This window comes from Ahaetulla prasina, chromosome 5, assembly GCF_028640845.1.
Source record: "Ahaetulla prasina isolate Xishuangbanna chromosome 5, ASM2864084v1, whole genome shotgun sequence".
In the NCBI taxonomy this organism is placed as follows: Eukaryota; Metazoa; Chordata; class Lepidosauria; order Squamata; family Colubridae; genus Ahaetulla; species Ahaetulla prasina.
Window position 1 is genome coordinate 56,379,807 of NC_080543.1, and position 27,768 is coordinate 56,407,574.

The window sequence follows — 27,768 nt, forward strand, 5'->3', positions numbered from 1 at the left end:
GGATTACAAACTCCTAAATCAAAATGCTCCCCAACTTCAGTCATGTTGGCTGGAATGTTTTGATTTAGGAACTTGTAATCTAGGGCTCATCTGCTGCAGATTAACTATGGATTACAAAGATTAGGATACCCTTGTGCCATTTCAATTAACAAAAAAGGGAAGGCATTTCTTCCTTTCAATCTTGCTCCTATATTCTTGGCTGAGGAAACTGGCAGCAAATGCCAGGGCCATCTATACTGAAGTAGTGTTTACTGCTTATTAAGAATCAAATAGCAAAGAGAAACGTGTAGGTTTTAGACCAGTGTTTTTCAAACTTGGCAACTTTAAGATGTTTGGACTTTGACTTCCACAATTCCTTCCTAAACCCAGGAAGATTTTTCACATGGAGTGATCTTAAATTTCTTCTTTCTTTCCCCAATACCATGTTGCTGATCCTGGATAGAATTCCAAAAAACAAAAGTTAACCCCTCTCATTTAATTTCTAAGGCAAAGGAGGAGTTCTAGCTATTCAGAAATTTAATTGCCTGGCTGTCCTGCTTTTCAGTAGGCGATAAAAGATAAGAGGTAGAAAGGATTAGATTACAAGTCAATTGTGTGTGCATTCTAGTCTAACGATAGCAGTGGTATGTGATTTGTTTTCCCAGGGTGTCTATCACAATAATGATCTGAAATGCCTTAGAATCCATTGTCTGTATTATATTATGCTGCCTACTATTGGATAAATGAAGGGACATTTAGGTTATGGCCTAGAAATATCTTTAGGTAGCAAATTAGCTATTCTGTTGTCTTGGCCTTATATGACTGGGACTGTAGTCTTTCTAGTTTCAAAGAGGCTTATGCCACACCACAAATTTTATATAACATTTAGAACAGCTTCACAATCTTTCTAGTAGTGACATGTGTTGGATGCAAACTGGTTCGGCTGCTGAAGAGCTTGCTAAACAGCACTTTTTAGGCCTGTGTCTCATTGCAAAATGGAGTTCAGATGCTTAATCAAATTAAGATTAGCATAAAAAAGTTTCACAATCACAGCTGACACCAACCAGAGCATAGAAAAACCTCAAAGTAGTGCAAGAGCAGCAGACATAGGGAGACCAGGCCTATAGAATCATCAGGAGTTGGACCTGACTGAATGGATATCCCAAAAGTGCTTTTTCAAAAGGCAACTGGACTTTTCTTTTATGTACACTGAGAGCATATGCACCAAGACAAATTCCTTGTGTGTCCAATCACACTTGGCCAATAAAAAATTCTATTCTATTCTATTTTTGTTTGAAGACATTGTTTAAAAAAAAAAAGTCCAGCTGCTTTTTGAAAAAGCACCTTTTGGACAACCATGACCTAGATGACTGAGAAGCTCCAAGGATAACATCATCATCATTATCATAAAGAAATTTTAATGGAAATATCTAACAGTTGTGAACTAAGTCTATAAATATGAATTAAACCTGTCTTTGTGGTAAAAAATGGTAAACAGCATAAGTAAAGTTTTTAACACAAATAAATTTGAGACTTGAAGTTCATATTAAATTATTGGATGTAGTGCTCTGGAGATTTAAGATTTTATCTTTCTAAGTTTACATTTCATCAGTAAAATGGATACAAGGAAAAGAAAATTATTACTTTTGTTTAATGTTTATTAAAGAAAATCTCTGAAAAGTATATATACCAAAGAGACTTCTGACACTTTAAAGGCCATCCAATTCATTCTTGAAGTCTCAGTGTCATGGTTTTACTTCTCCTGTTATATTTTGTCACTGACCAATATACATTTAGACTGATACAAACTCAAGTAAACATATATTCACTTAATAGCTCAGTGTTTCATAGATAAGAGCTTCAGCATTCTAGGCTTAAAAATATTTTACTAATTACTTTGTCACATTGTTTCTATTACTTAGATTGTGTTCCTGTATTCATTGCATTGTAGTAAATTGTTCGAACCACTTTTATTGATGTTTTAGAAACATTCTAGGTTTTAGGCATTTTACAATTTTTTACAGTTAATTTTTTTTTAATACCGTAGCTTCTTATGCTCTGTGCTTTTTCTTTTAAGGTGCCTACTGTTTGATTTGCTGGTCAGTGACTGTAATAAAGATTTATATAATACTGGTATGCAATATGGATCTCAATTACTTCTCTGTAAAGCATTCAGCCTTAGTATATAAGGCAGTGTTTCCAAATCATGAAATTTTCAGATGTGTGAATTTTAAATACTTAGAATTCTCTCTCTGTACTGGCCATGGAGGATTCTAAGAGCATCTGGAATTAATTGATGTCAGAAAACACTGCTCTAAGACAATGCATATTTGTCTGGTGGATGAATCCATCTTGTCCATCAAGATGGCTTCACAGTTTAGCAAGCGTAGCAAACTAACAGTATCAGAGTTGGAAGGGATCTTGCAGGTCTTCTAATCCAACCTCCTGTTCAGGCAGGAAACCCTATACCATTTCAGACTAATGGTTGTTCAATCTTTTCTTAAAAACTTCCAATGTTGGAGTACTTACAACTTCTGGAGCCAAGCAAAAGGTATATAGTTGAAACCACTTTCCACTATTAATGTATACATTCTGGATTACTGTGAAGTGACACAAGAAACAACAGATGACTATTTGTATTAAATGGCCTGAAATACCCTGTTTTCCCCAAAATAAGACATCCCCTGATAATAAGCCCAATCGGGCTTTTGAGCGCATGGCAATAAAGCCAAGGGTCCTTGAGTGGTGCAGACTGCTAAACAGTCTGTTATTAACAACAGCTGCCTGCAATTATTGCAGGTTCAAGTCCCACCAGGCCCAAGGTTGACTCAGTCTTCCATCCTTTATAAGGTAGGTAAAATGAGGACCCAGATTGTTGGGGGCAATAAGTTGACTTTGTATATAATATACAAATAGGATGAAGACTATTGCTTAACATAGTGTAAGCCGCCCTGAGTCTTCGGAGAAGGGCGGGGTATAAATGTAAATTAAAAAAAAAGTGCTTATTTCAGGGTTCAAAAAAAATATAAGACAGGGTCTTATTTTCAGGAAAACACGGTAGGAACTCTGTGATTTATTTTAGGCCCCCAAAAGTTTAATAAATGTTTTTCATTATCAAGCTTCTCTAAACATCTTTTGATTTCTCTAAAAATCAACAGTTGTTACAAGTTATTTTTAACTATTCTACCAATAGGACTTCTGTTCCCCTACACTACAGTATTAGAAAGAAATCCATTAATATAAAAATGAATTTTGAAACATTTTATTAGATTGGGAGTTGAGATCACATCATCTTTGGATATAAAAACAAAGTTAAAAGGAATGTCACAGTAATTGATGTAGCCTGACTTCTGATCATTTAAGTTAGTAACAAAAATATAGTTCAGTGGAATTACAATGTTTATTCACTTTAAAAGACAGTAATTGCACACTTTTTTGAAAAAGGTAGATACTATTTAGGAATTCATAATTCCACGTTTACTTTCTAATTTTTGTTTGTCTTCATAATATTAACTGTTAAGATAAAAATATCCTGGAAAAAGACTGTTGCTTGATTCCATGATGGAAAAAATGTACCATTTGGATGTTTCAAGTACAATGTATTTAGAAAAGGGGGTGGAAAAATTTGTCTCATATAGGAGGTCAGTTATATATAGACCTGGCATTGAATGATACGGCTTTGTTCAATAATACTGCTACTGCTATGTTCTGAGTATTTAGTACAGGATTACAAAACAAAAACTTTTGATAGTATTATTATGGAAAAAAAAGAGGGAACTTGATTCTGAATTATCTTAATATTTAGTAGGAAAAGCTATAATTAATACTTTTAAAATACTTCATTCATAATTGTGATTATGACCTATTCTTTTTGTGATGCCTTTCTTAGGCCTGAGTTCAACATAGAGTCTGATCCCTTGAAGCAGAATTCTGTGATAGGTAACAGACAGGTAAAATGACAAGCAGTTTGTGGCAAGCAGCTCTTCACATAGTTTTCAGATAACAACCAGTTATACTGTGGATGGAGTAAGCATACAAATGCCTTGTCACTTAGACCTATCTCCATTTAGTTCTATTTTGAGTATAATTCAGCAAGTTCATTTCTTTTATTTTTGCCCCGAGTTGTTTGGTTAAAATTTTAAATCCTGCTGCCCTATGTCAATCTCAGAAGCCAAAATATGCACCAGAATTGTTGCTGTTTTTATATAGTATATTTTTTAGTTATGCTTTTCCAAATTCCAGCTTCCCATCTCTTCCTAATTGAACTGCACCACTTGCCACTAGTTGCATAGCAGCTGGGAAGGCTTTGTGTTCTGCTTCCTTCACTCTTTCTGACAAAGTTTTCTCTGTGTCTCCAATCTTCACTGGAACAGCTTCTTGAAATATTATTGCTCCAGCATCAACTTCTTCCTGGAAAGAAAAGAATAAAAAACTTTAGCAAGATGGCTGTAATTTAAAGTCATCTACAACAACAAAGGATACAGTGAGAATGGCTAACTAAATTCTTAAAGATCAAACAACTATGGCCTGTTTATCTAGGGGGAAAATCTATTATTCTTGAAATATATTTATCAGTATTCCACTAGGGGGGACAATCCATGTGTATGTATTTTTTTTCTATGCACATTTTTAATGTCTTGTTTAGTTTTGCTTTGTCAGAACAAGAAGATTATAGCTCAGATCCCTGATTACCTTATATTGAGTTTCTATATTTCGCTCAAAAGCTGTTATGAGCAGTTAAGCTGATAGCCAAAAGCTTTAAATTAAATTGATCAAATGAGTAATAAAAATAAGCACATACAGCCACAAAGTGGACAGTGCAGCCAGTGACACGGACTCCAGCCTCCAGGACTAGTTTATGGGCATTAGATCCTTTAAATGAAGGCAGCAAAGAAGGGTGAATATTCAAAATTTTTCCTAGGGGAAAAAAGAGAATACATTGCTGTTAAAATTCATTTTTCTAATTTATAAAATTAAAATACACATTAATGTGCATGCATAAAAATACAATCAAAACACTCTTTCCCCCATTTAATTAAAACATTGTAGAAACTGTAATGCCTGTCCAATGCTGTCAGATAAACTATGGTTTGGAAGTGGTCAAATCAAAATCTGAAACCACAGGCAAAGCTTATTGATAAATCTTGGTAGGTGTAAGAGAGAAATTGCTAAATCAATGACTTAGAATTCTGTTTTCATGGGCCACTGTTTAGATAGTATGTGGGAATTCTCAATTAAAGGGAGAAATAAAGCACAACTCAAGAACTGAAGTCAAAATTATGACTATATAATGCAATATGTCAAATTTGAAGCAGCAATCTATAAGCATCAATGTATGTTTTTATCATCGTCTTTCATCAGCACTTATTAATCACATTTGCAATACAGTGCATATTTGGATTGAAATCTATCGAGCTCTTTTCAGTCAATTGTAATGATGCTTCAACAAATTGTCATCTAATTTAGTACTGTCTATTCTGATTGGCAATGTTTCTCCAAGATCTCAGGAAAAACTGCCGTCAACCTATTATTGTGATCCTTAGAATAACAACCTTGGAATTGAAATTTGGACTTTCTCCGATACTTGTAAAAATCAGTCTGTAGATAAATCTTTTAAGATTTATAACAGACCTCTAAGACACTGCATCTGTATAGCAGATGAAGCAAACTGGCATGACCCCTGAGTTCCAATTTTAAAAACATTAAGCCAGTAGAACAAATTTTCATTTAGAGAAAAACTCAATTCTTTCATGTGTTCTTGTTCTTCTTCATTGTCTCTTTTAAAAGAAATACCAATGTGTATTCCCTGAGCTTCTCATCATACTGCTCATAAAGGCTCTGCTCTGAAGGGTAGCCTATAACTCTCCTGGTTGCCTTCTCATCCCAATATTTTTCAAAAGACTCTTCTATTGCAAGGGATCAATTCAGATGTCTAAAATGACCATTTGTCTCCTGCAGCCTGCTAAGTAAGGAGGAAAAAAAGAAGAGGTGGCAGCCCTTTTCATGTTGGGCTTTCTAATATTTCTTACTCTAAGATATGTCTGCCTGTGATCATATGGTGGTGGTAGTAGAAGTCAATTGTGTCTCATTCTAAGAAAGCCACAAAATGTTTTTTTTTAAAAATCACCAATACATTGATTTAAATTGAAGAAATAATAAATAGGAAGACTTTTACCCTCAACTAAGAATAGATGGCTATCAATAGAGGGATTCTTGCCATGTCCCTTTTTTAGTGATAAAATGGAGAATAATGATTTTGTCCCTTACATCAGTGCAGTTTTTAACTTACAAGATGCATCTGTGGGAAATAAAAGGATTCACTTCAAATCTGCCTCTCAAGAGTTGTAAAATGATTAAGAAGTTACTGCTTCGAGGAAAGTGACTCTATAACAAACTTTGATATGTAAAACATAGAAGTGCTCACCTTCCCACTTGCTAACAAAAGGGCCAGATAAGATGCGCATAAATCCAGCAAGACAAATCAGTTCAACTGAAAATTCCCTCAGGACTTGATCAACAGCACTGTCAAATTCTATACGATTGCTGTAATCCTTGTGGCTAATTACCTAAAATACAAAAACAGTAGAAAAACAGATGTAGCGCAGTCTAGATTATCGTAAGTGACATCATCTTCCAAATACTGTAAACTGGACCTCAATTTCCACCATCTTCAGTCATGATAATTGATAGACTATGGAGCAAGTTTAGAGAAATCGGACTTTATAATTCTTTCATTAAGTACACAAAAACACTGATACTTAAACAAGCTTTATCTTATTAATTGGAATTCATTTAAGGAGGCATAAGATATATCAAGAACAATATATCATTGTCTACATGATAAATATTGGCCCTGGACACTAAGACAGTGAAACAGGAACCATTAAACAGATTCAGAGTAGGATGCCCTATGATTGTATGTCAAAATGTTTCACACATTCTTCTTAATTACTCTTGTGATAACCACATACTATAACATTAATTCTATGTTGTAATCTGGAGTTTATGGCTGGCAAACATTATGGCTGGCAATTCATGGCAGACGAAAAAGAACCCATCATCTAGTAATTGCCCTTGTCCAAGTCAGAACTTCTATATTGGGGAAAACCTGTATTAGGGAAAATCTGGTACAAGAGCCTCATCTAGCCTAATTCTAGGCCTCTTTTCTCAAAGTAGATAGGAAATATAAAGTGGATGGATCTTTCTAATTAAATATGAAGTTAAATACAGATAATGCATACATGCTATCAGTGGTGAAATCCATTTTTTTTCTACCAGTTCTGTGAGCGTGGCTTGGTGGGTGTGGCAGGATACTGCAAAATCTCCATTCCTTCCCACTCCTGGGGGAAGGATATTGCAAAATCTCCATTCCCACCCCATCTGGGGGAAGGATATTGCAAAATCTCCATTTCCACCCCACTCTGGGGCCAGTCAGAGGTGGTATTTGCTGGTTCTCCAAATTACTCAAAATTTCCACTACTGGTTCTCCAGAACCTGTCAGAACCTGCTGGATTTCACCCCCGCATGCTGTCCTACATACACATAGAGTATAGCTGAACATACACAAACTCTCTCATACATTTATCTACTTGCACATGTACAATGAAAAGACAAATACAACTAACCAGGGGTGAAATCCAGCAGGTTCTGACAGATTCTGGAGAACCAGTAGCGGAAATTTTGAGTAGTTTGGAGAACCGGCAAATACCACCTCTGGCTGGCCCCAGAGTGGGGTGGGAATGGAGATTTTGCAATATCCTTCCCCCAGGAGTGGGGACGGAATGGGGATTTTGCAGTATCCTTCCCCTGCCACACCCACCAAACCATACCACACCCACCAAGCCACGCACAGTACCACAGAACTGGTAGTAAAAAAAATTGGATTTCACCACTGCAACTAACCCACAGTGATATACACAAAAAACAAAAAGCAAAGTGAGAAGATGGGGGGCAAGCAGGAAATGAAGAAATAGGATATGGAACAAAAGTAGAAAGTTGGAGAAAAGGCTTAGAACCATGGCTTGTAACTGTGTTTTCCATCTGATCGGTGTTTCTTGTGTGCAAAAAAATCCAGGTCAGCTAAAACACTATCAACGTAATTTTAATTCAGGTTTCTAATGGTGCTTTGCCAACCAATTACAATTTGTTACATGTCATGCACAATCTTCCTACTTTATGGGCTACTGTGATGTCTTAACTGCGCTCAATCTGCTGTCTGTGATAAATCTAGAAGGCAAGTTTTGTCTTTCTCAGGCATTTTCTATATGGACTGGCCCGCTATTGTTTAGCTATTTATTTCAGACAGTAACCACTAAATACGATAAATTGCTAATGAAAAAGTACTTACTTTTGTGGGAATTCCATCTCTTTCTGCTTTTTTAAGTCCTTCTGCATCAGCCTTATTAGAAATAACGACTACTATTTCCGCAGAGCTGTTTGGCTTCTTTGCACTGGCAATCAGAGCTTCCATATTAGTACCTGATAAATAGGCAAATAAAACAAACTTAAACCAAAACCTTAATTTACCTAAGAATAAACTACATTGAATTCAATGATTTTTCCTCATTAGACTGTCTTTCTGCATGTGATTGCACAACTAACAATATAATTAACAATTTAATTAACAATGCTTATGCTTATATATATTGTTGTGACAAAATAAATAAAAAAAATAATTAACAATGTAATTAAGTATTATAGCCACGTGGCAAGTCCTCACAAAAGGTAAAGCTGCTTCCTTTGTAAAAAAAACAACAAACTCCAATCCATTCAAAATCAACAATAATGTTAAAGTATGAACATTAGCCACAACTAAAAATGCATTCCCATTTCAATATATTTTACTTTAATAAGATAAGGCATTTAATAGATATTCTAATTTTATTTGTACTCAAATTTTTAAAAATTAATTAAATAAAATATAATTTTAATTTTAATAAAATGAAATTTAAAATAAAACATTATGATTTACACTTACTAATAAACTTTCTACTATACTGTTCATATATTTTCCAATGTCGGTACTACTCCAAAAACAGTTACAGACATTAGAGGAAACACCTCCTAAATTAATCAAATGGAACTCTACCCCTAAATTAAAAATATGTATATTGTGCTCCCTTCTCTTAGGATAGGAACACTTCTAAGATATATTTACTTTCCAGTTCTTTAATAATCTCCCTCACAAAATTGCATATAAAAATTAGGGGTGGAGTTCCATAAGTGATAATAAGTAAATTATCACTATGAATTATATTAAAGGAGAGACACAGATGATTAAACAGAGAAAAAAACACCGACTCAAAGACTTGATCTATTTTCATGATGAATTATGATGTTGATCAAATCAATACAGAATCAGAAGATACTTTCCCTGTTAATATTGACCAATCTATTTTAAGCTTGTCTGTCAGAAAAGTACAGTCAATGAAAGAAAGATGCTTAAAGTTTCTTTGCATTTCTTGCAAAAGGAAACACAGGAACTTACCTGTTCCAGAGATGAGGATGCCAACTCTTGTTTTGCGTGGCTCCATTTTTATTTGTTTGCTGTGCAAGGACTGTAATCTATTTGCTTGTAAGGCTTGGAGCAAGTTTTTGACTTCAACATGAGCAGAACCTTTTTATTAAAAATTAAACATTAACTGAAAATAATTCAGATTACAGCACAAGAGTTCCGTAAAATAACCAATTTCCTATTAAATTATAAGGAAGATCCAAGATATGTGAAAAAGGGTAGTTTTATTTTAAACATCTGGAAAGTCCTAACGTAGGTCCAAATAATGATGGCATTTAAGATATAGCTACATATTATATTTAATGGTTATATAAATAGGAACTTCTATATTGATACAGGTAATCCTCAGAAAATTGAGGTTGAACATAATGACCTGCTTGATGATGCACAACTTTCCCAATCAACCATGCCTCTTCATGTCTCTGAATGTCACTTAGGACTCTCCCAGCCAGTTCCTTCTGTACAATGAGGATTGCACCAATGCCGCAATTAAATGTTCGTGCCATTTCTTCCTCTGATAGATTTCCTTCCCTCTGAAGCCAGGAAAAGATGCTGGGTATCTTCCAATCCAAGGCATCTGAAAATAGCCAGAATGTTTATCTTAATAAACATTTATAGTCAAATAAGAAATGTTATGGTCAAAACTTTGTAGCGCTCAAATGAAATTTGGAATACAGCTTATAAAATGTAAGAACTATAAACATCTGCTCTGGTTGTTACTTATAGCAATTGAGAAAATTCATTAGATTATAAAGTATCATAGAAAGACTAACTCATACAACAAAATTTTCCCTTTTCTAAAAATGTGCTCTTCTAGATGACTGTGCAAAATGTTAGTACCACTTTATAATGCCTTGGTAAGATCACACTTGGAATATTGCATCCAGTGTTGGTCACCTCAATATTAAAAAAGATACTGAAATTCTCAAAAGAATGCAGAACAAAAGTAATAATGATTAGGAGAGTGGAGGATAAAACACATCAAGAACTATTGCAGGTTTAATGAAAAGAATGATGGGAAGGGGGGCATGATAGTAGTGTCCCAATATCTAAGGGGCTGCCACAAGGAAGAGGGGGTTAGCCTATTCTCCAAAGCACCTGAAGGCAGGATAAGAAGCAATGGATGGAAATTAATCAGGAAGAGAACCAACCTAGAACTAAGGAGAAATTTCTTGACAGTTAGAACAATTACTGAGTAGAACAGTTTATCTTCAGAAGTTATGGGTGCTCCATTACTGGAGCCTTTTAAGAAGAGACTGAACAATCAATCTGGAATGGTATAGGGTCTCCTGCTTGAGCAAGGGGTTGCATTAGAAGACCTCCGATCCTTTCCAACTCTATTATTCTGTTATGATTTCTCACCTTCAAAAGCAGATCTAAACTGGGAGTCTGGGGAAGAGGAATGCAGAGAAAAGTAATCTAGTCTAATAGTAAATATTCAGCCCAATTTTTGTTGTTCTTCAACAAGACAGTTGTTAAATGAGTTTTGCTCTATTTTTAGACCTTTCTTGCCACAGTTGTTAAGTGAATCACTGCAGTTTTAAGTTAGTAGCATAGTTAAGTGAATCTGACTTCCCAATTGACTTTGCTTGTCAGAAGGTCGCAAAAGTTGACCACATGACCCTGGGACATTGCAACCATCATAAATATGGGTCAGTTGCCAACTGTCCAAATTTTGATCATGTGACCGAGGGGATGCTGCAACGGTCATAAGTGTGAAAAATGGTCATAAAACACTTTTTGGATGCCATTATAACTTCAGATGGTCACTAAATAAATGGCTGTAAGTTAAGGACTACCTGTATTGTGAATTCATCTAGCATTGTTCTTAATTGGTTTGTTAATAGCTCAGCCTCCAGGTCACTAGCGCTCAAAATGTCCTTGCTTCAATGTTTTCTCTCCTATTGATTGTAAAGCTTACCTATCTATGAAATGCATATAAGCCTATCAAAATACTATGGGGTTTTTTTTAAAAATTTTTTTTAGCAAGGTAAAGAACAGGACAGCTGTGCTGTATCTGTCCCAATTCTAGAATTTAAAAATAAAGTAATACTGCTTTTTTGTCTCAGATGCAGGTGCTGCTAATTTTCTTAATTAGGAGAATATACAACCCAAAGAGACAGATTGTTTTTGGTTAAGGTACAATTATAGTTCAACATGAAATCTGAACGAGGCCTGTAGAAGGTAAAAAATATCCTGTAAAGAATGCTTAAGAATGTATCTGTAAAATCATATTTAATTAAAAAAAAAAAGAACTCTCCAAATGTTGCAAAGGCTTTCTTACCTAGAACTACACCAACTGATGATGGCAGGACACGAGGAATATTTTCAAGCAGCCCTCCTCCAGTAATGTGGGCATATGCTTTCACATCACCTGAACGAAGTACTGGCAAAAGAATCTTGCTGTAGATTTTAGTAGGTGTGAGTAACTGTTCTCCTGTAAATCCCCAAAAATGAAGGAACAACAGAGACATCCACCAAGGCAGAAGTAGAACAAACCAAAATTAGAATTACTGAAATGCCTCTTTCACAGAATAATCACATTAAGAGAGGTCCACACAGTTAATAAAAAGGGGACTGTCATCTGTCCATGTAGTGCACAGGTACCTATCTGAGCAGAAAGCCAACATATATGTTTCCAGGTCAGCAGGAAGCGTGTACGTGTGTGTTTCAGGCTGCAAATGAATCTAGCCGCATTGCTTTTCCTCCTGCAGCATTTCATATCTAATATGTGAACAGAGCTGCATTCCCACAGAAAGAACAAATATGTACATTTTGAAGTGCCTCATTAAAACCAAGAAACTTTTGTGGCCAGGGATGCCTGCTACAAGTTGATAAAGGAGAGTAAATTATAGTCCACATAAAGGTGGAACGAGATAACATAAATTTGGGTGTTACAATCCAGAGAATGATCTAGAACTAGATTGGAAAAAGATTTCTTTATGGCAGAAAGTCTAATGTAGTGATATAATGATCCAAGCACGAGTCCCTTCAATGGCAAAACTTTTACCCAATTTCCATTGAGCAGGAAGAATATTATGTAGTACCATGCATGAATGGTTGAGGGTTAAATTTGTGTGAGAATAAATCTGCTTCATTTGCCATTCTAAATTGACATTCTGTATTTATCTTTCCTTTATCAACCTACACCCATTTGAATATGAAGTCTCCCCAGAGCAGACAACAGAATATCAGCTCTGATTAGGGTGTCTGTGGAGACTCTTAAAACATCCAGGTCATGGTTGCCCCCAAAGTCCTTTTTCCAAAAGGCAACTGGACTTCCTTGGCTTTTTTCCTTTGAAAACACTTTGCTTCCTATCCAAGAAGCTTCTGCTGAAAGAACTGCTTTGTATACAGGAGATAGGTAGTCTCCTATTCCTCTCTCTGTTGAAGGAGGGCTGCTCTTTTGAGAGGCCATCTATGTTAAAATTGAACTGCAGCCCCAAGAAGGTTCCACACCATTTACTCAAATCTCAGAGAGCTAACTTTCAACCCTCAGAGTACCAATGACCAGATGACTGCAAAGAACATAAATCCTTCCATTCCACACCAGTCCGTTAGAACTGAAGAAGCTTCTTGGACTTTGATTAGGATACAAGTGTCTCTACTTATCCCAATGAGAAAGAAAGATGATTAATTAGGGCAGGGGATCCCAACCCCAGGGCTGTGGCCTAGTCAGAACCGGGCTGTGTGAGAGGTAGGCCGGCGTGCATGCATGCACTTCAACTCTCTTTCATGCAGCTCAACTTGCATAAGTGGCAGCCGGCGTGCATGCACATGGAGTTCCACTTGCAGTCGAGCTGCGTGTGCATGTCCGCGCACCCCAGCCCACTGCTCGCATAGCCCAGTTCCACTATCCCCCCACAACCTGTGCAGGTTGTGGAGCACTGAATTAGGGTATCTCTGGATAGTCTGCACTGAAATTGAAAAGTGTATCATAGGAGCAGTTGTATTGGAAGTGAATAAAGTAGGTTTATTAGCTTATAAATCAATGCAGCTGATATAGCATTCGGTGGTTGATATGTTGGCTGGGGACAGAAATCCGAAATTGGCTTAAGTTTACCCAATTCAACAATGGTGGAAAATGAGGACAGAGATGAGTATTGCAGTTTTTGGAAAATATTTACAAAGTAATTTGTATAAACATAGGTATAAAAATATTAAATCTACAATCAGAAATTAATATTTATATTGCGTGAAAATGCTGTATTTACAGAGCTTACCTAGTGTTTGTTCAGGACAGTCACCCACTGAAGGAGACGAAAAATCTAAAGAGGAATTTTCAACAATCTTTCTCACAAGGCTAAACCCATTGCTGTGAATACCAGAGGAAGCAATTCCAAGAACTACATCTCCATCAATGATCTTGTCAAGCTGGGGGAGCATCTGTCCTCGTTCTACAGCACCCACAGCAAATCCCCCAAGGTCATATTCTCCAGGTGGATACATGCCAGGCATTTCAGCAGTTTCTCCGCCTTGAGTTTGGGAGTGGGGTGGGGATGGAAAAATGTTATTGTGATGTTTTATGTAATCTTGCTATCTGGATTCTTATATAATTATAATATGACAAAGTTTAGAATGTCATAAACGTTTTAATTCTAAGGAATAGTGCTGCCCTGGGAATCCTACTATGAAATATTGCCTATTCTTTCCTACCAATTCTGCAGAAGAAAATAAATCAACAATGGAAAAAGAAAAATGGCTAAGACTCCTTTTACATTGTGGGATTTCAATACCAATAATTCCCAGCCAACAAGGAAATAGAATCCCATAAAGAAAAAGATTGTCCCAGGGAACTTGTCTTAGTATAGTTAAAAGACCTAGAAGATTCATATGGTGTAAATCTACTGAACTGTACAATGTCTGAACTGTCTATACAAAACTAGCATATTAGAGGGGGGAAAACAATGAATTAATTTTACCTATTCCAGTCTCTGTCGCTTTAAATTCCCATTTTGACAACCTCTTGCAAAAACAATGCCTGGTTTTAACACCCTGGGCTAAGCCATGTTGCTATTGTGCTTGTATTAATTTAGTATTTTAATATTGCATTTTTTCTATATACTGTAAGTCATCAAAGGTTGTTTTGATTTTAGTAACAAAGAAATATATTGTTTTTGGCTTAACAATGGTTATTCTAAAATCATTGTTTCTGGATTTGTAATATATTTGTAAAATATGATATATTTGTAATATATTATTCTCAACAACATGTAGGTTCCCAACCACAATCCCAGCTTCTTTTCCAAAGGTGAAAAAAATATTGTGATAATAGAAGTAGAGAGCCATACCAAGGAGAGCACAGCCTGCTAGTTTACAAGCTTCTGCTATTCCACCTATGATCGTCTGAGCCATCCTGACATCAAGTTTCCCACATGCAAAATAGTCAAGGAAAAAGAGAGGCTCGGCTCCTTGAGCTAGGATGTCATTGACACACATGGCAACCAAGTCTTGACCGATGGTGTTATGCTTATTACACAACTGGGCAATCTGTTATGAAAATGAAGAAACAGCAGCATGTCATGATCATTTTACAATTCTCATCTTGATGAGGCTTGACAAAAAGTGCCTTTGCCAGTTTTTCCCCCCATAGTACATTTGTTTGCCAGCCCTAATAAAGTAATACGCTATAGCCTCCAAAAAGGTTTTGCTGAATAGATCAGTTTTGTTGGCCATCCCCTCATGGCTACTTTAGATATTTCAAGGAGAGAATATGGAATCCCCTGCATACCCTACTTTGAATTCCCTATATGGAGTCCATGGATGCCACTGTACAGGGGAAGCTAAAAGTATCAAGCAGTAGTAATTTCCCACCTAATAAAGGAATGTTTTGTTATTTCATGTCCACCACACCAACCATTTTTGAAGACTGCTCATAGATATTGACTTTTTAAATATACCACTAGCCAAAAAATATTAGAAATCCCTGATCTAAATTGATTAGATTTATATGCTGCCTTCCTCCAAGAATTTCAAATAGTCTCCTTAATTTTAAATTCACAACAGCAACCCTGTGAGGTAGAGTGAGTGAAAAAGCAAGGGGCACATATTCATGAAGTAAATTTCCATGCTGAAGATGGATTTGACCTTGGATCTCCCAATTCTACTGTTAACAGCCATTATGAAGAGGTTCTTATGAAACTTGATTTCTTAAACCAGCGTCTCTAAAAATAAACATCAAAATACCCCCCAAAATAAAGAAAAAACTATGAGATGCCTTCATTTTTTATTACCTTGAGCTTTGTTCCAACACCATCAGTACCAGACACCAAAATTGGATCTTTATATCCAGCTTCTTTTATATCAAAAAGGCCAGCAAAGCCTCCAAGTTCAGCATTACAGCCTATCAAGTGTTGGAAAAGGGTTATTACTATGATAAGATTTATCAATTTGTCGTTCTGGCTTGATTTCCCCATTGTTCAAATCTTGACATAAACCCACAAAAAATAGGTTTCAGCAAACATGGGGTAACATTTGTTTCTATTGTGGATTTTCTTGATTTGTGGGTACTAATTTTGATTTTATTTGGAAATGAGCCGGTTGTAATGAAAGCAACTGCCCTCAACATGGCACCTTCAAGATGAATTGGGATTTCAATTCCCAGAATTCTTAACTTTCTCCAATTAGGTAATATGTCAAGGAAGGCCAAAATAAAAGCTTGTTCTCCCTTCCCCACTGCCCTTGAATTAATCTGGATTCCTTTGTCAACTCAGTTACCAAATAGTAATTATTTAATAGGGCTTACTCAATACCAACAACAAGTTCCATCAGCCTGAGCGAGGGCTCCTGAGTAGACATGCAAAGAATTTCTTTAATTGCTAATTAGTTTACAGAACACCTGCTGAAATAAGCATCAGAATTATATACATAATCCCAAATGGAATTGGTAGTAACCCAATATTCAGTCATTTCTGCACCCTAGAATTCCAATGGCAAAATACAAATCTAGTACTTAGAAAATATTAATGAACATAAGTTTGACAATTCATAATTCTACAAAATGTAACAAGAATATGTTATCTTACCTGATCTAGATGTGGCTGCTGCTAAAGGTTTAATTTTCTGAACCAAGGTGTTACCAGCTGCAATATCTACACCACTGTCTTTATATGTTAGGCCTCTAAAAAGGCAGAATAGCCAATTATCAATTTGCCCATATATACAATCTATTTTGCAGTTGTATTTTCTAATGCCTGTATAGATTTGTAAGGACTTTTTACTCATCCTGCTTCTTTACCTTCAACAAGCATACTGTAACAGAGAAATTTAGCTGTTAAAAGCCAGTGTTCTAAAATCAGTTTTGTGTTCTAAAAATATAGTTTTAAAAGTATTTTAAAGCTAGGTGTTCTAAAAAAACATTTTTACAAAGGTATAATAATGATTTTGATTTCAAATCTCAGTAGCTATGTACCAGTACATATAAGACTGCCATTTCTGGTGTGTATTATGTCGACCAAACATAAGATCAGAGGGAATTACAATATAGTTCTCTAACACTCCATCATAGTATATGGAATTACTGAGAACCCATGGAAACAAGGTTCTTAATATTCCTTTGCGAAGTGCTTTACTCAAGTGTGTCTTCAACAGAATTTTACATAGATTTATCTACTGATTTTTGTTAAGTTAGACTACTGTATTCAAACAAGAAAAAATAAGAAAAGCTCTTACCAACCAATAGTTAAAATATGACATAATTTTTAAAGGTAATTGTGTGTTAATTTATATCTTCCACACACATTTGTGAAAGTACTGTTACAACTTGCGATATCGTTCCACAGGTTTACCCATGACTGGAACCTAATACAGCCCATACCTCAAACAATATTCTATTTAAATAATATCTAAGAATTATTTAAGAAGAGTATTATTTGAGATATGGAATGTCAAGGTTACAGGTTACAGTCAAGGGTAAATTTGTGGAAGAACTAAACATCATGTTCTTTTAGCCATACTTTGAGATTTTAGCAATTCTGAACCATGCTTATGATAAAGCTGTTTAATAACTTAAACAATTTTAAGACCTCAGTAGAAAAAAATATCAATATTAGGGTTCATTAGCACAAAATGTCAAAATTGTGTTACTTGTAGTACTGTCAATCAAGAATGTACCAAAATAATTCAGTTTAAATAAAATAGTTCCTATTTAAACATAATGCAAAGTCCAGTGATAAATTCACATCTCATGACAGCTTTAACAAGATTCTTAAAAACAAGACTATCTTAACTCTTTAAATATTACATTGAATTTACTGAATTTACAGACGCTTTTCTGCCCAAAAAGCCACTTTATAATCCTGCATTTGATATAGACCATGAGAGTTTATAAAACATTCATTTTGCCTTCTTTAATCTGATAATAATGCTCTAAAACTTTTTTTCCCAGTTTTGCTGCAATGAGTACTACAGCTTTTCATAATGAGTGTCCTCTTATAGCTGTTCAAATATATGTACTTCAAAATAAAATGCAAGGTAGTTTCAAAATAAAATTCATTTCATTGAATAAAGCAAAGTGGATTTATATCATTTTTCAAATAATTATTCAATACTAAGAATAATAAAACTAGATATGATGACACAGTTAGTAACTTTATTGCATTACAGAAGATTGGTCTTGCAGTGTACTGATATGCCATACACTTTCAAGCAAAGCAAGCTTTATCAGGAGACTATTAATACAATATAAAAGATTGTGTTCTCAAGAAATGCTTGATACTACTTTGATGCTAATTTTAATATTTGGTGGATTCTCTTAAAAAGACTTTGTTACAGCCCAGATAAATTTAAGCAAATTCCTGGATTAGATACTAATTTTGTTAATATAATTGTAGCGAAAACAACAACAAAAAAGATTGGTCTATGTATTTCTTGTGAGATTGTTCTATTTCTCCATAGAAGGGAACAAGTAGGAGGATCTGAATTTCCTAATTCAACTGGGGAACCAGAGCTAAGGAGAAGACATTAAAAAAAGGCACCCCTTTGTGGCAGCAGTAACTGTCAAGGTGTACACTGAGACAGGATGTGAAACTAAGGTGTGTAATCCCAGAGGGCTTCTAGGAGACAACACATTAATCATGATACCAAACTGGCTCTAAATAGTTCAGGTAAGGGGGTATATGTTACATTCAGATGGATCCAGTTTCTTAATTGAGATCTATTAAACCAAGAGTTCACTATATAAAAATTAAATCAAGCAGCAATTTATAATGACTTGTGTGGCTTCTGCTTGCTTAAATTTAACTATCAATTTTTAGTTTTGCCTTCAAATAGATACCTGGATTGTTTAAGAAAAGCAATAGCCCGATAACCAATATCCTTTCTATAAATGGCCCCTTTGAAAAGAATGATTTCAACTCCTTTGTTGGCATGTTCCAGGGCAGATATAAGATCTTTCTTGATAGCTGTCACAGTGAGGACTCTTCCACCACTGGTAACCACCTTGCCATCTTTTAGGGTTGTGCCAGCATGGAATACCTCCAAACCTTCTTCTTTAGCTTGAGAAAATCCTGTAAGGAAACAATATGTTAAAACTAAATAAAATTTAGATATTAAAAAACTTTTGCCATATAGCTATTGTGTGTATATTATCATAATTACTATTATTATTACTATTGCTAATACTATGATGACTTCTGTTACTGCTATTGTTGATTGGTAAAGACCACAAGTAAAAACACAATTGCATACATGACATAATGGACAAGCTACTTCCAGGTTTTTCTCACCAGTTTCCATAAAATTTATGTATTTAAATTACATCATAATATATGAACATGTAAAGCAGGAAAGTCAGAGAATTCCTAGAAGCCTGGTACGCAATTAATGGGATGTCAACAGGTCAATGGAGCTTGATATGTTTGATTATCCAATCAGATGGCACCCAAAGTCACCCAAAGCAAACAGATGAGGTAGATCAATCAAAATAGAGGCAACCAATTGACTCCTCACAGGAGTCCATTCAACCGACCCCTCTAAATTAAAATCCCACATAAACTACAATACTGCAGGACAACAGAACTTTTGAACTTTACATTGGGGAAATTTAGTTAGGACACAGGATAAAATTATTTGGAAAACCTAAGCAATATCATGGTATTGATCTCTCAAAACCTGGAAACCTTGACTACCAAATATTTTTTGTGAGGTTTGTGGTGAACCAGAACATCTGAAAGTCATAAGTTTCCATTTCTGATACAATTTTGTCTTCTCTTGTAGTAGTAGTCTTGTAGAAGTAGCAGTAGTTATAATCATAATAATGACCTGCTTGGTAGACAAAAATGTCAAATCTAGCCTAAACATTTGACTGTGCAACCATCCATAATAATAATAGCCATAAGCCATTAGGTCATATCAAAATGAAAGGCTATAAGTTTATACATAACAGAGTAAAAGGCAAAATTAGAAGAACATCGAATTCATATTCCTGATCACTTTTATTATTTACCTTAATAAGATCCATATATGCAACAGTCTCAATAGTACTGTTTTATTCAGATAAAATGTCAAATTATATGCTATATTTGAATTCTGACAACGTATTAAATATATTATTCTAATGTATGCATCCAGGTAGGCTGTATGTCTAATGTGTGGTTTAAGATTTCCTACTGATCTCTTACTTTATTATATAGTTGCCACTCAAATAATATATGTCTTCAACCCCTGAAGCACCACAAATAGCATATGTACATGGTAAGCAACTTGATTATATCTTCCATATTTAACTATTGTAATTGTCCAAATCTTAAGTAAAAACCTTTGGGCTATTTGCACATTTTGTATTTAGATAATTTTGAATCTGAAAGGTGCATTTATAACAATTTGTCCATTTCAGTATGCCGGCCTTACTGAGGGAATCTCTTTGAGATTCTGCACCAAAAGTCTTCTCTAATAGAAAAGAACATTATTATTTCTGCTTATATTCTAATATAGAAGCTAAACACATTCAAAAAATAAATGGATTGAAGTTAGTACTCTTGTTATTTGAGTTAGCATGGTACCAAGAAATTCACATGGCCTCCAGTGGAATGATAATACTGAAAATGCTGCACTTGGGATTCTATGTGATTATTTCATACCTGTTATTTCCAAACCTTTGGCATAATTTCCTGGGTAGCCATCACTAGCCATCACCACAGTAACAGCTGCACGATCTTCAAACCAAACGGGTATGCAGTTAGACAACTTCTTATCAATGGTTGCTTGCATAACCTCATAAAGGTCACTTTTAAGAAGTGGGAGAATTACCTATACAAATGGAGACAAAATTTATGTTATTATTTAAACTGCAAAATATGTGACATTCATAATACTATTAAAGAAGCATATGAAGATTCCAAGCATATTTATTAAGAAGTATATTCCTTTAAGCTCTCCTCTAGTTGTGGCAATTTTTGACCTTGGCTGATCTCAGAAATCACTGATTAATGCTTGAATGGGACACCACCAGGAAATCCTAGGGTTATAGGCTACACTAGAGAGTTGGGAAAAAAATCTAAGAAATATACAATGCTAAACTACACAATACTATATAAACTACTTGTATGTATCCTTGCAGTCATCAGAACTGAAGTTTTTGAAGTTCTATTAAAGTGTAAAAAATTAGTCAGATTTGATATGTTATTATTAATACAATTATAAGAATAAGACAAACAAGATGCTGTTGCTTTCCAATAAAAAGATGTATTGCCAGTTTTACTGAGATTCAAAATCATGACCAAGATGGTACTTATTAGAATCTGAGATCAACACATTTGAGCTGATACTTTTAATGGTATATCTAATTTGATGGCATAGAATTAAAAATTCAATAAAGATTTTTTTAATAAAGTAGATTAATTTTAAAGAAGAAAATATCCCTTATATTTCCACACTTGTTCACAATGCAACTCAGGACACTTATTTCTATAAATCAGCTTTAATTCCAGTTTGGTCTACTGGTTAAAACACCCGGCTAGAAAGCAGAGGACCGTGAGTTTGGGTTCCACTTTAGCCTGAGGTGAGACTCAAGGGTGTCCCACTGAGAGTGACTTTGGGCCAATCAGTTTCTCTCAGCCCAAGATATCCCACAAGGTTGTTGTGGGGAAATTAGAAAGGGGAAGGTGTGTTGGATATATTCACTGCCTTGAGTTACTTGTAAAAATACAAGCAGGTAATGAATAAATGAGTGAATTAATTAATTAATTGTATATAAGGGTTATTGTAGGAGATGACCAGGCTGAGCCTGACGGAAGAATCAAACAGTCATGACTCCCTTCACACCTACAAGAACTCTAAGTCCAGCTCACCTTCAATTCCCTTGATTCTTATCTACTGCCAATTTGGTTTGGCCATTAGTAGTTCAGATTCTTGTAGAGAGCTTAAGCTTGAAATAAATATTTATACCCATTTGAACTGCCTGGATCTTCTGATTTTCCTGGTGCTTGACAATTATTCTTCTTTCAACTCTACATCCCTTTGCTATTTCAGTTCAATCAATTTAAAAATGCCTCGGAACAGTGAGACTACTCTGCCTTTATACAATATTGGAATGGTGTAAAGCAATCTTTCCTCGAAATATATTGAGATGGCAACTCCACAAACATCAAGCCATGAGGGGGTGAGTGAGAACTGAGGACAGGTCAATGGGAACTGCCACTTAAGCAATGCAGTTGTAAAGTATGATGTCATGTGACTGCATTGCTTAGTAACCGAAATCCTGGGAGTCTTATTTGATGTTTTAACCACAGGATGGTGTAAGTCATTAAATGGGAAGAGGTGGGAGTTCCTGGCAAGGAGTGCAATGAGTGTGCGCGACCTACCTATGGGTGTTAAGGAGCACAGTGACTCAGCAGGAGCTGGGGTAGATTGGCATGGGCCTTGGGCAGATACTATGGAGCATGTTGGTAAATTGGTGGAGGCTGTGGTGGTGGGGCATGTGCTACAGTTAACAGGCAGGAGCTGCTAGAGTGTATGGGATCTCTGGGATCTCATATTCTGTAGTGGGGCTCCCTGGGAGAAAAAGCAGCATATGGGAAGCTGACAGGGAACATCACAAATGACAATCAATTTGAGTGGTCTCTGAGCGAATGATGATAACATGAGGACTATCTCTATCATACCATTTTGTGAGTTTTTGGATGAAACTGTTCTACACATAACAGCCAAGACTCAACCAATTTTTTTAAGTGGATTGCCAGTACTCCCTCAAACATAGTCATTAATTTCTCCAATCACTTATAAAGGCTTCTGGTTGATGATTATTTCTCCAAGAGTCAGACTTGCCCCAGGCTCTCCAGTTGCTGATTTATATCACAAGGGATGAGGGGAAAAGACTGCTAATTTTATAATTGGGCAAATTAAGAAACACTGAGATTTGATATATGCTGGTAAAAGATGCAAGAAAAGCTCTTTGGTGATAGCGATGGCTGTTTTAGTAAATAATTCTCTAAAGTCCTACAAACTTTGAAATCAATAATGTATATTCCAAATAAGTATTCAGTTTAAAACTATGCAATCTATACCAATGTATTCATCTAAAATTGGTTCCGAAGAGGTTAAATATTGTATTGACTAAGTCAGTATGCAGCATATTTGATTACCTTATTTAACTATGATATGAACATGCAGACATATAAAAGATTACAGTTAATTATTCTCACCTGGCATTCAGGGTCACCAAATCTACAGTTGAACTCCAAAACTTTAGGCCCATCTTTTGTTAGCATTAACCCCGCATAAAGCACACCTTATTGAAAAACAAAAAATATTGAAGGCAAACACATCTGGTACAATTGTCTAGAAATATTTGCAGAACAATCACACTGACCGTTGTGTTCATAATACTGTTGAATATTGTTACTCAACAATAATAACATGTACAACCTACATAAAAGATACATCTTTGGAAGGAGAAGACCTTTTTCCCACTGTAATCTCAATCCTGTGGAACACTCTACCACCAGAGATGAGAACTGCTCCGTCCTTTTGGCCTTCCAGAAGGGTATTAAAATTTGGGTTTGTTGGTTGGCTTGTAGTTCACCACTGACCTCATCCCTGTGCTGTCTTCCACCTTGGTTCTGGTTTTTTGCAAAGTTTTAAATTTCTAAATTCTTTTCTATATATCTTTTAATATTTTGTAGGCTACCCAGAGTTGCCTTACTGGGGAGATAGGCAGCATACAAATAATATAAAATAAATAAATACATAAAGCCTGGTTCCTCTCTAAAGCTTAGATAACTTAGTTAAGTACTAATACCTGATTTCCTGCTCCTTCTGCATTCTTGTATCTTTTTGTATGGTAATTATTAGAAGCTTACAGGTAAGCATTTTCCATTCTGAAACTTGTATGGCAACTAATATAAAATGGGTTTATATTATAAGCAACCAGCTAGGAGCAAGCCTCCCACTTACCTATGTATGGGATACCTTCTTTTCTCATACCATCAATTGTTTTCTGGAGAATAGAATTTCTGATTTTCAAAAGCAGATCTTGAGACAGCTAAAAGTGTTACAGAAAGTGAAATTTGTAAGAAAAAATTAATCTATTTTAAAAAATGTATAAATTTTGAGAACTTTAGATCAACATTATTGTGGGAGGTGAACACCGTTAATATGTGGAGAACTAGCTCACTAGTAGAGAATACTTGACCAGTGTGTGGGCAGCAATCCAAGGCTTGGATTTTAGGAGCTCCAGTTATAAAAGGTCTCCGGATCAGAAATAGTTTTTCCCCAGTGCCTTGGAGCACTGCTGCTGGTGAACATAACATACAAAGCTCACCATATGGAACAATCCTTTAACTGAACCCATATTATTTTAATAAAGGGCGCAGTGGCCAAACAGTTATGATGAAGGGCTTGTCGACTGGGAGCTTGGCAGTTCAAGACCTACGTAGCTCCTGTTACTTGCACCAGTTCCTGCTAACCTAGCAGTTTAAAAGCATGTAAATGCAAGTAGATAAATAGGTACCACTTTAGCAGGAAGGTAATAATTTGGTTGCTGGCTATATGCTTCTTTTGTCCTTTTCCATGAGCTACTTCTCTCACTCCTTTTTCAATGCAAGTGCATAGAAAAATTTAGATAGTCCTCGATTTAGGACAACAATTGAGCAAAATTTTTGCTGTCAAGTGAAACATTTGTTAAGTGAATTTTGACCTATTTTATGAACTTTTGTGCCACCGTTAAGTAAATCATTGCAGTTGTTAAGTTAGTAACATGGTTGTTAAGTGAATCTGGCTTCCCCATTGACTTTTCTTGTCAGAAGCTTGCAAAAGGTGATCAAACGGTCACTAAACAAATTGTTGTAAATTGAGGACTATCTGTATGTTATTAAACTTCGTTAAAAAAGATTACAGATTGCAGACAAAGAAACAACTTAAAATTATCAGCAACAAATCATGGGACTAAAAAATTCCTACATAAAACATCATTTGGCAGAGTGTATTAATATTTTGAGAAGACTGAATCTTTTATTATATTATGTTACTATTTCCATTCATTATTTAGGAAGAATATTTATAGCACATTTTAGTTACGCATTAACTATGAATGCTATTTCTGCTGGATGAAACCTAGGGGTTTTTTTTTCTGGCCTTAGTTTTTCTTGTGCCTTGTTTCACCCTTCTGCCTTGTTTTTTAATCCCAAAGGCATGTTTCATTCCAATTATTATACAGTATCTTATTAGAGAAGTCATGTTGTTATATCATATCCTATGAACACTTAATATCACATAAACATTGCCTCGTCATACAATAGCATGCCATTATCCCATTAAGAAGTGATATGAAGAAAAGTGGTGGCAATTATTTTACATCACTCATTTTTCTTAAAAAACTAAAAGAAGAACAAAGAAGAGTATACAGAATTCTAATACCCGCTACTGGCTTCTCCTGAGCTTCCTAAGGAAATCTGACATATTAGGTACCTTACCTGAGGTGCTGGGCAGTATGCACCCATTCCACCAGTGTTTGGTCCTTGATCACCATCCATTAACCGTTTATGATCCTGGGCAGGAGGCATAGGAGCCACAGTGATACCATCTGTGAAGCACAAGCACTGTAAAAAAAACAAAAACAAATAATAAGTAGGACATAAGAACAATGCGGTGGGAATAACCATGATATTAAACTTACATAGCTGAGTATTATTCAGCTCTTAATTATAAGTAACATCTTTTTTTATAACAAGAGACAAGTTGTATAGAATATGTTTATATACTAATTTATTTCCACTGGCGTTTCTGAATAAAAGTCAATATATTTAAAAACAATAAACACATTTTATAAAAATTTCATTATCATTTCAAATATTTTACCTAAGGAATTATTACTGACAAATAATAATGTCCAATTCCCACATACTTTAACAAGATTGAAATAGTGTGTTTAAAATAGATGGGACTTGCAGAAAAAGACTAAATAAGCACTAATTATGCATAAATACTGAAAATCATAGTCTGTTTTATTTTCGTTAATTTGATAAAATATCAAAACTGTATCAATTTATTTTATATTCATTTTGATATTGTATGAACTCTTAAACCCAATATTCTGGTTCTGACTATTCTTTTGAAATTGTTGAACTAACTGTGCTATGCTTGTGAATGACTAAAATAAAGGCTGGACTGGATTGCCTGAAAATCCAACCTTTGATTTCATTTAGGAATTTATTTTATTTTATTATTTTATTTTATTTATTTCCTGACCATCCATCTTTCCACAAGGTAACTCTTCACCAGCAGCATAGGAAAGCCAATAAGGGATAAAAAAGGGAATATTTGATCACCTGTTTTGTTTCAGTGATTCATACAGGAAGAGCTTGGTTTTCTACGTTTTTAATTAAAACTTTTGCATAATGCTCAAAGTGGGAATAATATAGCCAGAGTTAAATACTTATAATTTTGATTGTTTTCAGTAAGGAAAAGTTAAGCAGTGGTTTTTGGTGAACTCTTCCACTGAAATCAAAGAAGCATAAAAATAATTACCTTGACTGGATTTCTGAAAACTTTTACATTACAAATTTTAGAAGGGATAGTTGTGCTGTGCATGAATGATAAAATTATAGGATGGACTTCGACAGACTCCTCTAATATGTTATTTACTTACAGAAACTTCTTCTCCTTCAAGAAGTTCCTCAACCACAATAGTTTCTCCAGCTGTTCCAAAAGTTTTATCCTGTATTAAAGATAAGGTATGTTTTATACAAACTGTAAATCTGTTATATAGAAAATCAAGTAATTTTTTTGGAATTCCAAGCAGTGATCAGAGGTTTTTTTTCTTTAATTCTTTGCTTTTTCCTTTAAAAAAATACTAATCTTAGTTTAGTCATCTGCAAAATGCTGTAATTTTTCATTCAGTTATAACTCCCTCAGATGAAAACAACTGTTTGGGTTTTTTCAGAAACAAATTACAGACAATCTTTTAAGTAGCTTTTCCAATTTGTAAGACCTCTGTATCCCTAGATGAATTGTACAACAGCATATCTTCTTCAAATCTGAAGGATCTCTCTCCCTCCCTCCCTCTCTTTCTCTCTCCAGATTTGGTATTATGATCTCCACCTAGCTTTTTTGTTGCCTATGCTATCTGGGCTAATGGATGTTGTAACCAACTAATCTGGAGACAGTAGGCCAAGAAAGCTGTCTTAAATCACAGCTCTATTGTTCATTTTCAGCATACATATTAGAAAAAATACTCAACATTTTCATTGAGAGCTTAATCTCAAGTAACATATATCACAACTTAATTGTAAGGGAGTCTCCTTCAAAATTAGTGTTCGAAGATACATGGACCAATTCCTAGAACTCTTAGCAATGGTTAGGTTGGCTGGAGAATTCTGGAATCTGAAATCTGCTTATCTAAAAGAGCACCAAACTGCAAAGGCTGTTAAAAGATTATCCTAATTGTATTTACTCAGAAGAATGCCAGAGTGTATTCAGTAGAATTTAGTCTCCTGAAGAGCATATGACTGCTGCCTTTACACTGATTTGATTGCAACATTAGGCTTTCCTGAAAATACTTTAGATGAAAAATTATGTATATCAACGAAAAAACAAACTAGTTAGTGGTCCTTAAAGTACAGTGTGTAAAGTTTCAAAAGAAGTAAACACTCAGATGCTATATTTTGACAGAGCAGCAATGACACATTATAACTTTTTTTCCCCAAGCTAAAGCATTTCTTCCTTTCTTTTTAGGATAGTATTTATATGTTCTTGGCAGTCCAAATTAAATCTGCAGATGCAAGCAATTATAGAAATGTATACTTTCACCTTACAAATAATTTCCTTATTGTCACTATCAA

General features: G+C 35.0%; 1 protein-coding gene across 1 annotated transcript in view; it reads right to left on the reverse strand.

Annotated features, from left to right (window-relative positions):
- Positions 1 to 3,225: 3,225 nt before the first annotated feature.
- Positions 3,226 to 27,768, reverse strand: part of LOC131200267 (trifunctional purine biosynthetic protein adenosine-3-like) — a 44,721-nt gene continuing 20,178 nt past the window's right edge. Inside the window, 18 exon segments of the mRNA XM_058186903.1 lie at positions 3,226 to 4,221; positions 4,223 to 4,389; positions 4,781 to 4,896; positions 6,404 to 6,545; positions 8,327 to 8,457; positions 9,467 to 9,595; positions 9,867 to 10,070; positions 11,778 to 11,930; positions 13,717 to 13,968; positions 14,785 to 14,983; positions 15,727 to 15,836; positions 16,519 to 16,613; positions 18,768 to 18,999; positions 20,572 to 20,740; positions 23,134 to 23,219; positions 23,885 to 23,972; positions 25,402 to 25,527; positions 26,577 to 26,645. Of these exon segments, the coding sequence (XP_058042886.1) occupies positions 4,197 to 4,221; positions 4,223 to 4,389; positions 4,781 to 4,896; positions 6,404 to 6,545; positions 8,327 to 8,457; positions 9,467 to 9,595; positions 9,867 to 10,070; positions 11,778 to 11,930; positions 13,717 to 13,968; positions 14,785 to 14,983; positions 15,727 to 15,836; positions 16,519 to 16,613; positions 18,768 to 18,999; positions 20,572 to 20,740; positions 23,134 to 23,219; positions 23,885 to 23,972; positions 25,402 to 25,527; positions 26,577 to 26,645 (2,493 nt within the window). The 3' untranslated portion in view covers positions 3,226 to 4,196.